The sequence below is a fragment of the Cryptomeria japonica genome, chromosome 7 (assembly GCF_030272615.1).
Source record: "Cryptomeria japonica chromosome 7, Sugi_1.0, whole genome shotgun sequence".
NCBI classification, from domain to species: Eukaryota; Viridiplantae; Streptophyta; class Pinopsida; order Cupressales; family Cupressaceae; genus Cryptomeria; species Cryptomeria japonica.
The window spans coordinates 124409845-124424213 of record NC_081411.1 but is presented as its reverse complement, the minus strand read 5'-3'; the positions used below and the strand labels follow the sequence as shown (position 1 = coordinate 124424213).

Sequence of the window (14369 nt, the reverse complement as noted above, 5' to 3'; positions counted from 1 at the left end):
AGGTACTTGTGATGCATGATTTAATAAAGTCCCCCCAACTGCAGTAGTATCAGCACCTATATCAGGGATACGTGATTCAACCCCTACTATATTGCCCAAGTCAACCACAGGCTCAGAGATGCCCAGATCAACCACGGGCTCAAAAGATAATCCCGTATTTATAAAGACATTAGGTTTTTTCAGAGGAAGAACATCTGACCGTCCAATCCTTGGAGGAGGAACAAAATTATTGAGAACCACTACAGAATCCATAGGAGAGAAGGGTTTGTTCACAAGGGAAGGAGGATTGATAGCAGGACCAGACAATTGTATTTTTTTCCAGTTATGAGCTTCCACATTCTCAACAAACGGAGATTTAGCTTCCCCCGAACCAAAACAGATGGATTTCATGTGAAAAATCATTGGAGAATCCATAACTACATCAGAGCAACCAAAAACCCCAGAATCCTTAACCAAATTTTGCCACCATAAACCAAAGGGAGACCTAATATTACAAAACTTTGGCGGAGGAGTTTTAGGACAAGTTAAAACACAAATTTTGACAACCAGTGCCCCATCCTCAAACAATGAACAAGACATTAAGAATTTATCCAACGAATCCCCAATTTTTGTTAATATGTCAGATTCAATAAATTCAGATGGTAAAAGTGGAAGTTTAAACCACATTGGGACCAATGTGCATGAATTTTATAGTGAAGCTTGGACAGAGAAATAGGATCTCCCCAAACCTGAATCACAACCGCTAAAGCTTGAAGATCTAGGGCTTTCTTCCCCAAAACGACATCCGAGACATCAATCAACGGAATTGGACTCAAAGCAGGCTGCGAGGGCAAATCCAAACTCTGTGAGTGACCCCCCAAATCCTTTGACAATTTTGCAGAGGCATTTGCCATATGACTCAGAGCCTTATTTTTAGAAACCCTCCAATTTTGTTTGCCCTTGTGCCATATCCCCAGATTTCGAGCCCGATTTGACTTCGCCGGAAAAACCCTCTGAAATATGTAGAAAAGGGACAAACTGAAATGTTTTCTCCGAAAAGCGAGCAGGCGAAGCCAAAACATCCACCCATCTGCCCTCCTGAAATACCCATTGCGGCACATGTCCTGCTCGGGCGCCAAACGGGTCCTCTGGAGGGAGCGGACCCCACAACGCCGAGCCCTTGCACGCCAGACGCATCAGTTTCAAAACTTCGCTCGCCCCGAAAGTTCGCCATTTCGCCTTCCTTCCGAAACTTCGCTTAAATTTAATCAGACTTTCGCATCCTCTCGCCTTTCGCCGATCTGATATATGACGCCTAGTTGAAATGATGAAGTGCGAAGCAATATCCTTAATGGTGATGTCTTCAATGTGTAAATTCGAACCCCTCCAAGAGTCGCCCCTGCTGCTGTCAAGAAGTCTGATTCCAAATGTAATCTGCTGACTAGTGCCCTGAATGTTCCCCCAAATTGATCGGATCCTTATCTAGAAGACAGATCCTATCTCCCAAGGTGGTTCCAAGCAGTCATATGCATCTATCAATGAAAATCGAAGGTCTCAAGGGCCACGGACCTGCCTCAGATCGGATTCACCAAAGTATTAAGATGGACACCAAATCACCCTCCAAACTAACAAACCCTCATTTTCACCAATAGTCCAACTAAATATTTAATGCACATAAAAAGTCAAATACAACTGCAGAAATAATAAACAGTCGACATTACAAAAAAATTGTCAATCATTATAGGTGCGTATTTTTAACTGTCAGTATTGTAAGTCTCATTCTGCTATCCATGGCATCCTCCTCATCTCACCATGGAAATGCAGAACATCATGCTTTCTCTGGAATTGAACCTCATGGCATAAGGAGGAAGGTCTCTGAATCTTCGAGATTGTTTGATGTCTTCATCAATCACAGAGGTCCTGATGTCAAGGAAACTTTGGCTATTCAGCTTTACAATTCCCTTCGTGAGTTGGGAATGCAAGCATTTCTTGATTCACAAGAGAAAGAATTTGGAGATTCTTTTATTTCTGCCATTGAGACCGCCATATGCTCCGCTTCAGTTCACGTAGCCATCTTTTCCAAAGGCTATGCAGAGTCCCCTTGGTGTTTGGCTGAGCTCGTTCTCATGCTACACAGTCATGCTAAGATCATTCCTGTGTTTTACGGTGTGAAGCCTTGGGAACTGCGCCACATAGAGAAGGGAGTGTATGCTAGTGCATTCAGTGATTACAGAAAGAAATACAGGCACTTGGACAAGCTTAAGGAGTGGGAGGAAGCACTCCAATCCGTGTCATTTACCATTGGATATGAATTCCACAATTCAGAGTAAGATTTCTGTTTTTTTTCTAATATACTTCCAAATTTTATTTTATTTGATTTTTTCTTAAGAAATGCTTAATTTTAGCCATTAGGATTTCTTCCTTATCAGATTTCTTTGCAATTTTCAAGTTCCTTATCAAATTCCGTTTTCTTTCTCCAAAGTTTGAGAGACTGCAAAAGCATAGTGTCAGCAGTGCTGAAAGAAGTACAGAGGGCAAAATCATTGCATGTTGCCAAATACCCAGTAGGGCTTGATAAGCTTGTTGAGGATTTTAAAACGAGTTGCCTAGATGAACTTGATTCGCATATGCAGTGCAGAATAAACAAAGAAGGTAAAGAAGCGGCTGAGATTCTAGGGATTTTTGGAATCGGTGGGGTAGGCAAAACAACTTTGTCCAAAGAATTGTACAACCAAAAGCGTTCCCAGTATACTCGATCATGTTTTTTGTTTGATGTGCGTGAAGCCTCTGAAAAAGGAGAATTGTCTTCATTGCAAACTCAACTCCTCAGAGAGCTTTTTCATTATGAGCCCCCCAATTTTCATAGTACAGAGGATGGAACAAGCTATATCAAGAATTGTATACGAAGGAGCAGTTTTCCAAGCTTCCTGATAGTTCTAGATGATATTGATCATGTGAAGCAGTTAGATGTTCTATCGGTCATGGATATGGTACATAAATTCAACAATAGCTTGGTTATTGTTACAACCCGTGATGTGGGAGTGCTAATAAGGGCAGGAATAACCTTTGGCTATAATCTAAAGGGAATGAACAGAAATGATGCAAGAGCGCTCTTTTGTTCGCATGCCTTAGGTCAACCCCGACCAGCTCCGGGATACGAGGATATGGTAGAAACCTTCATAGACATCTCCGGAGGCTTGCCTCTGTCTCTTGAAGTTCTAGGGACGCATGTTCATGGTAGAACCCAGGATTACTGGCAGTTAGAATTTAATAAAGCTAGTAAGGTGCTGCCTCAAGACATAAAGAAAAGACTGAAAATAAGCTTCGATGCATTAGATAGTGAGGAAAAACAAATTTTCATGGATGTTGCATGTTTCTTTATTGGGAAATCAAAGAGAATGGCCATACAGGTGTGGAATGGATCCGGATGGAGTGGCCAACATGGATTGGAAACACTAAAAAATAAGTGTCTTGTTGAGGAAATTATTGACTACTCTGATCAGGATTGCATTTTACTGAGAATGCATGATCACCTGCGGGATTTAGGAAGAGAAATGGCAAATGAATTGACTTTCCCTCTTCGCCTGTGGGGCCCTCAACATCTTAAATCTTTGGTATACTTCTTTCTTCTTTCAGATTTCTGCTCCTTATTGTGATGATTCAAATTTTAGCTTCTTATTGCAGCACAAGTATGAGTTGCATTTGTGAATGCAGGAATCAAAGGGCTTCGAGAGCATTCTAGCCCAAACCAAAGGGAGGTGTTTCAATTCAATTTTTGACAGGTCCATGAATTCTCAAATCACATTCTTTTTAGGGGAATCAGACGATTGTGCTGAGAAATCAGCTATTTTGCTATGGCTTCAGCTTGATGTGGATCATAAGGAGCGCAAATGTATTCCTTCATGGATTCCTCTTCAAAACTTGGAGACTTTAAGAATCAGCGGTGGTCTTCTCAAAAGAATGTGGCAGAGTCACCAACAGGTATTTTGTTCTTATATATGGACAATTGATTCGCCATTAATGTTATAATTGATTGCATTGCACTTTTATAGTTTCTGCACTATTGTTTAGCATCCAAAAGTTTGAAACAATTTGTTTTTGAATTTCAGCCACCTTCCCAGCTGAAAGAGCTGCAGATTTCTCAAACAATTTTGAAGGAGTTTCCAGATTTATCAGGAATATCAAATCATTTGGAAACGGTAGTGCTAGCTGGCTCAGAATGGCCAATCCAAGGTTTTTCTTTAGTCCAATGTTTGGGAATGAACCTTGGTAGCTTAGACTTGAGATATACTGTATTGCATGGGGAACTGGTTTCCTACAATGGGGGAGAAAGGACTGCTATTAAGACTCTGGATATCAAGAATTTCAAACTGATTGGGGAAGTGGTACTGAATAATGGGGGAGAGTGTAGTAGTGCTAGGTCTCCCATGAGAAGCCTTGAAAATCTAAAGATTAGCAACCAGAAACTTGTAACCAAGCTCTTAATTCATGGAAATCACTGTCCCAGCCTCCAATCTCTCAGACTTCAGCACATGCAAAATCTAATTGAAGTGGAATTGATAAGCATAAAAACATTGACTTGTCTGAAGGTTCACAATTGTAAACATTTGAAAAGATTGTCAGGATCATGTACAAGTCTGTTAGTATTTGAGGTTAGTCAATGTCCTGAGCTTGAGATGTTGGCCATCTGAGGTGCGTGGAAAGGATTTCCATTGTGAGTTGCAATTATTTGAAAATTGTGTCAGGGATATCTTATCTGATGAAAATTTCCAGAATTGAACATTGTGAATGTTGTGAGTTTCAAGAGTCAAGTCTTTCCCAGCTGATCTGCCTAGAAAAAATTACAATTAGAAACGGTGAATAATTGAAAAGCATGTCAGAAATGTTCGGATATGTGAAGACCAACAGTCATATCGTCACCATTCAGTCAATAAAACTCTTCACTTCCCCTGTTTTGAACTCTTTGTTTGCCCTCGTGAGTTTTATATAAAGTTATGAATTGAGACATTTAATTGATGATGAAAACTTGTTCCTAATAAAAAAAGAAACCTGTGCCTACTTTTCCCATCGACGTGACCTTTTTGGTGAAGGTTTTTGGTGTCTCTATACATTTTGCTGTATCTGGATTTTATTATCTCTGTTTTCTAATTGCTGTTTTGTAACAAGTAAATCTTTTTATCCGTTTCATTTACTTAACAAGGAATATATCTTAGGATGCTTGTAGAGTTGAACATTAGTAACTGTCCCGTGTTTGAGTATGTCAGTCTGGCCCATATGAACTTGCTGGAAAAATTTATTATTGAAAATTGAAAATATTTAAAAAGCATGTCAGGTCCTTTGGATCTTAGGAAGCATATTCAACATTAGTAACTGTTCTGTGCAAAGGAAATCAAGTTTTGCTAATTGGAATTGCCTGAAAAATATTACAATTGGAAATTGTATAAATTAGAAAAGTGTGTCAGGATTCTTTGATTTGTGGAAACTTGCAGATTTGAACATTGGTTGGAAGCTTAAGGAGTTAATTTTTCCCACCTCGAGTACCTGAGTAAACTTTCAATGGTAAATTGCAAGAAATTGAAATCACTGTCCCAGCCTCCAATCTCTCAGACTTCAGCACATGCAAAATGTAATTGAATTGGATTTAACAAGCATTAAAACATTAGCTTGTCTGAAGGTTGACAATTGTAAACATTTGAAAAGATTGTCAGGATCATGTACAAGTCTGGTAGTATTTGAGATTAGTCAATGTCCTGAGCTTGAGGAGTTAAGCCTTGGCCATCTGAGGTGCGTGGAAAGGATTTCCATTTTGAGTTGCAATCATTTGAAAACTGTGTGGGAAATATCTGGTCTAATGAAAGTTTCCAGAAGTGAACATTCTGAATGTTGTGAGCTTCAAGAGTCGAGTCTTTCCCAGCTGAGCTGCCTGGAAACAATTACAATTAGAAACGGTGAATGATTGAAAAGCATGTCAGGGATGTTTTAATATGCGAAGTCCAATAATCATATTGTTACCATTTAGTCAATAAAACTCTTCACTTTGCCTGTTTTGAACTCTTTGCTTGCCCTCATGAGTTCTATATAAATTTAGAGATTGAGACATTTAATTGATGATTAAAACTTGCTCCTAATGAAAGGAGAAACTTGTGCCCACTTTTCCCATGGATGTAACCCTTTTAGTGAAGGTTCTTTGTGTCTCTGTACATTTGCTATATCTGAATTTTATTATCTCTATTTCTTTATTGATGTTTGGTATCAAATAAATCATTTTATCCGTTTCATTTACTTAATGAGGAATATATCTTAGGATGCTTACAGATTTGAACATTAGTAACTGTTCCGTGTTTGAGAATATCAGTCTTGACCATATGAACTTGCTGGAAAATTTTACTATTGAAAATTGAAAATATTTGAAAAGTGTGTCAGGTCTATTGGATCTTTGGAAGCATATTCAACATATTCAACATATTCAACATTAGTAACTGTTCTGTGCTTAGGGAATCAAGTTTTGCTAATTTGAGTTGCCTGAAAATATTACAATTGGAAATTGTACAAAGTAGAAAAGCGTGTCAGGATAATTTGATTTGAGGAAACTTGCAGATTTGAACATTGGAAACGTTTAAAGCTTAAGGAATTAATTTTTCCCACCTAAAATGTCTGAATAAACTTTGAACTATAAATTGCAAGAAGTTGAAAAAGGGTTTCAGAAATGTTTGAACTTAACAAGACTCAAAAAAATTACCATTTCTGATACTTGGGTTCTTGAACTTGAATCATGCCTTGCCAATACGAACCATTTGGAGAGGATTACAGTATGTAGATGTGGGAAGCTGCCTAACATAACACTGCGAACAGCACTCATCCAACTCACTCCGCAATGTTGTTGAAGATTGAAATTGATAGCTGGACTATGCAATCTTTCAATCTTTGTAGAGCTGTACATTAGTGAATGTCCAGAGCTTGATGAGTTGTCAAGTCTTGCCCAATCCAGCTGCTTGTGAATTGAATGACAAATTCCGGTTGTGAGAAGCTGCATATTATAACAGGTGTGAAAGAGTTGCTTGCATTGAAAACACTGCAACTTTCATATTGCAATAATGCAGCAGTACGGTATTGCAATCACGTGTTGCAGCTATTGAAAGGAATACTTGATTTGACTAATATTATTTTGTTCATTGTTGATGTAGAGATTTGTTTTTCGCTTTACCTTTGAAGATGATCTAAATATTTGTCAGGGATCTACCAAAAGAAAAGAAATCACTGTACTGTGTCAATACATTAAAGTTTTATTTTTTTCAATATCAAACTGAGCCGTCAAAATTTATGGGTACCATGGGATGAGCAACTGGCAAAGCAGAATTAACCTTTTGCATGTAACTTTTTTCTGACGTGATTGGCACTGGTGCAATCACCGAAATTGATGGTAAAATGTCTAAACCAGCAGGTTCAGTAATGTAACTGATGATTTTCAATACGGACATTTCTGAGTCAGCTCCAGCTGGAAGGCATTTCTCTTTATAACTGATTGATCCCTATTTTGAGTTTGTAACTGTCACTGCCTTTTTCGTGAGGCGACAGTCCTATTTTTGGATTGTTGGTTTGTTACATATAGAGGTTTCTGGGGTGAGGAAGAATTGAGGTAGATTGTAATACAATTTTATGTGTAATCTTTTTTCTAAATAATGAAATGGATTCACTGTTTGTTCATGTGTGTTTTGCAAATTCTGTTAGATCTGCTGCAGGGCAGCAGTTTTTCCTGCATCAGTTTTTTGGTATCAGAACAAATAGATCCACATGAGAGGACATTGGCATGAAGGTTGTGTAAAGAATACTGCTCTAAGAGATTTTTTTTTTGGCTTGTTTAAGCTCTGTTATATTTCTGTGGTTAAAAAGGGACAAAGGGAAACATGGCCACTTACATGTGTAGTTGCAAATGGTCAGGGGAGCCTAAATTGTGGAAAGTACAAATAAACTCTCAATCAAGGAGAGAACAAATCTGATTCAAAAATAGCAGCTATATATAGTTGTTATTTTAATACGATAGTTGATTATTAGTTCAATGCCTATGAAGGATAGGGGAGATGGAATCGAGGATAGGGGACATCGAATCTTTATGACGAAAGTGTGTCACCGGTTTAAAAGATTGATGCAATGTTGCTGTTGTGAACCACTATGTGCAAAAGTGGAGAGTTGTGAGCAAACAAAGAGGGGTAGCTGTTTGTTTGAGCTTTGGCTGAAGTCAAATATGGAGTTTGATTATAATGTGAGAGGAAGTATAATTAGGGTAGAAGAAAACAGAGGTAAAGATAGAAGCTAACAAATGACCAACAAAAATAGTTACAAAAATTAGAGGTTGAGTTCAAAGAGTTATGGTATCTATTGGTATCTATAATAGTCTCATTAAGAATTTGTTTGAAACATTTGCAAACCGCAATCTCATGGTTGGTTGCCATTGTATTGTGACTCGTGAGAGCATGGAAGGTGGGTCACCCTTCCATCCCTCAGTTCACCTTGGAGGCTGGCTGTCCTCAATCAAGCCCGAATGCATGGAAGGATTTCTGGTCCATTCCACACCCAGCCCATCAGCACGGAAGGCTGGTCGTACATTCCATCTTTGGGAGGTGTACTTGATAAGAGCATAAAGGCTGGTTGCCCTTCATCTCTTGTGAACCCGGAAGGTTGGCGATCCTTCTTATTTGCAATCTGTTTCTCTTAAATTCAAAACAGACTCATATGAATCTACTATTACAAATTTATAAAAAAGTAAGCATCTAGATTACTCACAATGATCAATAATTTCTGCAAGTATCACTATTGCATGAACAAATATATATAGATATGTAATTTTAGTTATTTCCCAGATTTACCTTTTAATAAAAATTGCTTCTAATATTAATTCTTGTTCTGATTTCTAATTCTGTTTCTGCTTTTTGCTTGGTCTGTTCCATGTCTTTTTCCAATGCATTTGTTCTCCCTCTTATATCTTCAAATGAGAAGGGGTCGCACCCTTTCATTAAGAGTTGTCTTTTCAAGGGATACACCTCCTCATAAACAATCGCTGCCTGGAGTTCCCTCTATTGATCGTTGTAATGAAACTCTTGATTAATTTTCGTTTGCATGCTTTATGGAATCACTGCCTAATAACAATCTTTAATTAATCTCCATTGACCCCTTTGTAGAGTTGCTGCTCTTAATATCTCTTTTGTCTGGGATAAAGGTAATGATTTAAAGTTAATAATGTTGAAAATTTTCCTAACTTGGGGGCATGACAATGTGGTCTTCCAAGAGTTAAAGACAGCACAGATAGATGAACGAGACGAAGAGAAAGAGTTAGATGAATGGATACAAATGAAGAGGTGGAGTTGTTGAGTAGTGTTCTCTCAGAAAAGGGGAAGCTCTTGATGATTACAATGCAAAAACAAAAGAATTGAGTCTGCAATGAGAAGGATTGCTGCCTATTACTAGAGGAGGCACAAAATATTGTAATAGTGGAAGTAGTCCACATTGGAGAGGACGTTGCAATAGAGACAGATTTTTGGAGGCTCCATATGCGATAAAGATCTAATGTTTTTAGAGAACACAGGTTGTCAGAAACAACTAGAGGAATGTTTAGAGAATCCTATTAGTGATGAAAATGGAGTAAAAGATCAGCACTTCCCTAAGGAGGGAAAAAGATGATTGAGGGAGAGTGTGGAGATATGTTCAGTTATGGTATAAAGGATAAGGCCCAATAAGATTTGACTTGGGAACCACATTGCATTGAGCTAAGAAATGATGTCTACCTTACAAAATATGAAATGGAAACCATGCCTAAATGGATTAAAGCAGTATTTAAGGAAAATTTTTATTCCTTAACTTGATCTGTTCCATGTCTTTTCCCAATGCATTTGTTCTCCCTCTTATATCTTCAAATGAGAAGGGGTCGCACCCTTTCATTAAGAGTTGTCTTTTCAAGGGATACACCTCCTCATAAACAATTGCTGCCTGGAGTTCCCTCTATTGATCGTTGTAATGAAACTCTTGATTAATTTTCGTTTGCATGCTTTATGGAATCACTGCCTAATAACAATCTTTAATTAATCTCCATTGACCCCTTTGTAGAGTTGCTGCTCTTAATATCTCTTTTGTCTGGGATAAAGGTAATGATTTAAAGTTAATAATGCTGAAATTTTTCCTAACTTGGGGGCATGACAATGTGGTCTTCCAAGAGTTAAAGACAGCACAGATAGATGAACGAGACGAAGAGAAAGAGTTAGATGAATGGATACAAATGAAGAGGTGGAGTTGTTGAGTAGTGTTCTCTCAGAAAAGGGGAAGCTCTTGAAGATTACAATGCAAAAACAAAAGAATTGAGTCTGCAATGAGAAGGATTGCTGCCTATTACTAGAGGAGGCACAAAATATTGTAATAGTGGAAGTAGTCCACATTGGAGAGGAAGTTGCAATAGAGACAGATTTTTGGAGGCTCCATATGCAATAAAGATCTAATGTTTTTAGAGAACACAGGTTGTCAGAAACAACTAGAGGAATGTTTAGAGAATCCTATTAATGATGAAAATGGAGTAAAAGATCAGCACTTCCCTAAGGAGGGAAAAAGATGATTGAGGGAGAGTGTGGAGATATGTTCAGTTATGGTATAAAGGATAAGATCAAAAAAGATTTGACTTGGGAACCACATTGCATTGAGCTAAGAAATGATGTCTACCTTACAAAATATGAAATGGAAACCATGCCTAAATGGATTAAAGCAGTATTTAAGGAAAATTTTTATTCCTTAACTTGATCTGTTCCATGTCTTTTCCGAATGCATTTGTTCTCCCTCTTATATCTTCAAATGAGAAGGGGTCGCACCCTTTCATTAAGAGTTGTCTTTTCAAGGGATACACCTCCTCATAAACAATCGCTGCCTGGAGTTCCCTCTATTGATCGTTGTAATGAGACTCTTGATTAATTTTCGTTTGCATGCTTTATGGAATCACTGCCTAATAACAATCTTTAATTAATCTCCATTGACCCCTTTGTAGAGTTGCTGCTCTTAATATCTCTTTTGTCTGGGATAAAGGTAATGATTTAAAGTTAATAATGCTGAAATTTTTCCTAACTTGGGGGCATGACAATGTGGTCTTCCAAGAGTTAAAGACAGCACAGATAGATGAACGAGACGAAGAGAAAGAGTTAGATGAATGGATACAAATGAAGAGGTGGAGTTGTTGAGTAGTGTTCTCTCAGAAAAGGGGAAGCTCTTGAAGATTACAATGCAAAAACAAAAGAATTGAGTCTGCAATGAGAAGGATTGCTGCCTATTACTAGAGGAGGCACAAAATATTGTAATAGTGGAAGTAGTCCACATTGGAGAGGAAGTTGCAATAGAGACAGATTTTTGGAGGCTCCATATGTGATAAAGATCTAATGTTTTTAGAGAACACAGGTTGTCAGAAACAACTAGAGGAATGTTTAGAGAATCCTATTAGTGATGAAAATGGAGTAAAAGATCAGCACTTCCCTAAGGAGGGAAAAAGATGATTGAGGGAGAGTGTGGAGATATGTTCAGTTATGGTATAAAGGATAAGGTCCAAAAAGATTTGACTTGGGAACCACATTGCATTGAGCTAAGAAATGATGTCTACCTTACAAAATATGAAATGGAAACCATGCCTAAATGGATTAAAGCAGTATTTAAGGAAAAATTTTATTCCTTGACTTTATTTTTGTTTTTAATGATTTATGTGCAGGTGTAATAGGAGCTGGTAGGAGTGATGCAAAGAGCAATGATGATTTTCAGTGGAGGAGGACTATGAAGCTTTCAGGGGCTGGACAAGGAGAAAACGAACAAACTGGTAGAAGAAGACGATCTTTGTTCTAACAAGAGTTTGGAAGCCAAAAGAAGAAAAAATATGATTTGTGAAAATATCTAATTTGGTGTAAGGGAACACCATGACTTCAAGTCAGAATGATAGTTTTTGATAGTAGTAATCTCTTGAAGTTCTTCAATACAGACTCTTCTGAACCTGGAGCTTTAATCTTTCAAAGATGGGGAAGATAATATAACCGACGATTCTCAATACAGACATTTCTGAGTCAGCTCCTGTTGGAAGGCATTTTTCTGTATTTTTGGTTGCCCATATTTTTAGTTTGTATCTGTTCCTGCCTTTTTCTTGAGGTGATAGTCCTATTTTTGGATTGTTGGTTTTGTTACATATAGTGGTTTTTGTAATGAGCTATGGAAGAATTAAAGAAGATTGAAACACAATTTTGTTTTTGTGTAATCATTTTGCTAAATAATGAAATGGATTGACTGTTTGTTCATGTTTCTTTGTGTTTTTGCAAATTCTGTTAGAGCTGTTTGCAGGGTAGCGGCTTTGTCTGCATCATTCAGTGAGAATAAAGCAACAGAGGGATCCAGATTCTGTCAGTGAAGTTGCTAGTGATATTTATATATCACTAAATTCAATGGAAATAGCGCCACAGAGCATTTCACTGAGGAAAATCATAACCTGTTCTGTGGTTTGGTTTGTTTTGATAGCTCTATTACAAGAGGATTTATTTATACAGGCTACCCTTGGCCCGCATGGTAGCCTGTGCCTTTGAAGATTGATAGCTAACATTGTAACTTCTTCAGACAATTGTGATTTTGATATGAATAATTGTTGAGTAATGAAGAAGGGGTGCATGGCGACCCTTAAGAAAGGTGAAGAGTAGAAAACACTGCATGCATTAAAAACAATTGCTGATCAGTTGGATAAGAAAGAAAGCTTGTGATGGAGCTGTAGTGCCTGCTTTAATTAGCTTGATATATCTTTAAATAATAATGCTAGAAAATTTGAAACAAATTGGGTAGGGGATATTTCTGGACTAGCATCGCAAATCAGAAAATAATAATTTATATGATTTTTTTAATCTCTGGATGAACTTGTCTACTTATGGAATCTTTGGAGAACAATTTCAAATCTTCTTTCCTCGGGTAAGTAACCTCATCCAGGTCAACCCTAACGTCTATAGTTTTCGACCAAGGATTTTCTCCACTTTCATCAGTGGTCATGGGATTAGCAGCTCAAGTTTATTGTAAAAAGATGCAATGACTTGATGAAATAGCTGAATTTCAAGATCGTGTCATCCCGAGTAAGCCATTGGAACATGAACAAATAGCAGAATACATAGACAAATTCTACTGAATGGATATGATATACAAACAATTTACCTTATAGAAAAGAGCAGTTAGCAGCAGGTCAATATCAAATTGAAATTAAGAGTTTTCGACCAAGGATTTTCTCCACTTTCATCAGTGGTCATGGGATTAGCAGCTCAAGTTTATTGTAAAAAGATCCAATGACTTGATGAAATAGCTGAATTTCAAGATCGTGTCATCCCGAGTAAGCCCAATGAACGTGAACAAATAGCAGAATACATAGACAAATTCTACTGAATGGATATGATATACAAACAATTTACCTTATAGAAAAGAGCAGTTAGCAGTAGGTCAATATCAAATTGAAATTAAGAACATGTGCTCAAACTCTACAGCAGGTAATGACGCAGAACCTGTCCATTCAGAATTCGTCCACACCATCTTAAATGTAGGCTTTTGCTTGTTAATAATGGCAGTTGGTTCAACTGCTGAGTTGTTTGCTAGAAATAAAGGGAACAACGACCTTCTGTTCTGTTCCTTTAGTTCTGGTTGTTTAGCCAGCTGTCAATGAGAGGACTATTAGGACTCTTGCCACTCACAATCTGTTGGCTCCAATGAAAAGTGTTCCTTTTTCCAGGAATCAGGGAAAGTTACGGATTAGTGGAAGTGTAAGCTTCAGAGTAGAAAACGATATTGAGTTAAAGATTGGTGAGGGAGAAGGGGACTAATGTAAACTTTTTTGCCTGTAAATATAAGTGTTATTGCAAGTGTTTCTTGCATGCTGTGATGCTGTGTATATTTCTGTTCTCTCTAAAATGCCGTGCTTTTGGTAAAGAAGATAGTATTTTCTTTATGGTTATCTAGGACACTGCATCAGTTTGGTATCAAAGCATTTCACCCATTGCAGTGTTCGTTCTGTCGGGCATTTCATCCCTTCATTCGCCTATTCATGGATTTTACCCCTTTATGCATAGCGTTTACAAATTGCGGGGAGAATTCTTCTCTTTCTGGGCGACTGACCCTATAAAAGAAACTATATGTGAAAGGGGAACGCATAATAGCAAATTCAGAAGAGGACAGAACAAGGAACAAGTACAGGATAACAAAGGGCCCTGTGAGGGTTAAGCTGAATCATCTTTCCTGCTGGTGCATGCGACTGTGACGTCCAGACAAAGTCATCCGAAGTTAAAATTTTTGAGTTAATATTGAAGCTTGCAGCTGAGCTATGTGCCTGTAAGCTGAAATTCTAATTCCGGTTCACTTTTTCT

The 14369-nt window shown here is 37.8% G+C and overlaps 1 protein-coding gene across 3 annotated transcripts; it reads left to right on the top strand.

The window, feature by feature from the left end:
- Window positions 1-722: 722 nt before the first annotated feature.
- Window positions 723-12281, top strand: LOC131056296 (disease resistance protein Roq1). 3 transcript variants are annotated; one of them, XM_057990653.2, is made up of 5 exons: window positions 727-1723; window positions 1804-2305; window positions 2462-3593; window positions 3694-3960; window positions 4089-5050. In XM_057990653.2, exons 2-5 carry the CDS (start codon window positions 1956-1958, stop codon window positions 4668-4670), a joined length of 2331 nt encoding a protein of 776 aa, XP_057846636.1. In that variant the 5' UTR covers window positions 727-1723; window positions 1804-1955; the 3' UTR covers window positions 4671-5050. The 3 variants fall into 3 exon arrangements, with proteins under 3 accessions (XP_057846641.1, XP_057846636.1, XP_057846631.1); XM_057990658.2 differs by lacking the exon at window positions 4089-5050 and adding an exon at window positions 11708-12281 and having other exon boundaries at window positions 723-2305; XM_057990648.2 differs by having other exon boundaries at window positions 727-2305.
- Window positions 12282-14369: the final 2088 nt, after the last annotated feature.

What these genes read in the sequence shown, in the direction of transcription:
- LOC131056296 (XM_057990648.2), top strand. Translation starts at nt 1,770, where the DNA reads ATGGCATCCTCCTCATCTCACCATGGAAATGCAGAACATCATGCTTTC. An exon ending in TATGAATTCCACAATTCAGA is followed by an intron (nt 2,306 to 2,461) that starts GTAAGATTTCTG and finishes CTTTCTCCAAAG; the next exon opens with TTTGAGAGACTGCAAAAGCA. An exon ending in CTCAACATCTTAAATCTTTG is followed by an intron (nt 3,594 to 3,693) that starts GTATACTTCTTT and finishes TTGTGAATGCAG; the next exon opens with GAATCAAAGGGCTTCGAGAG.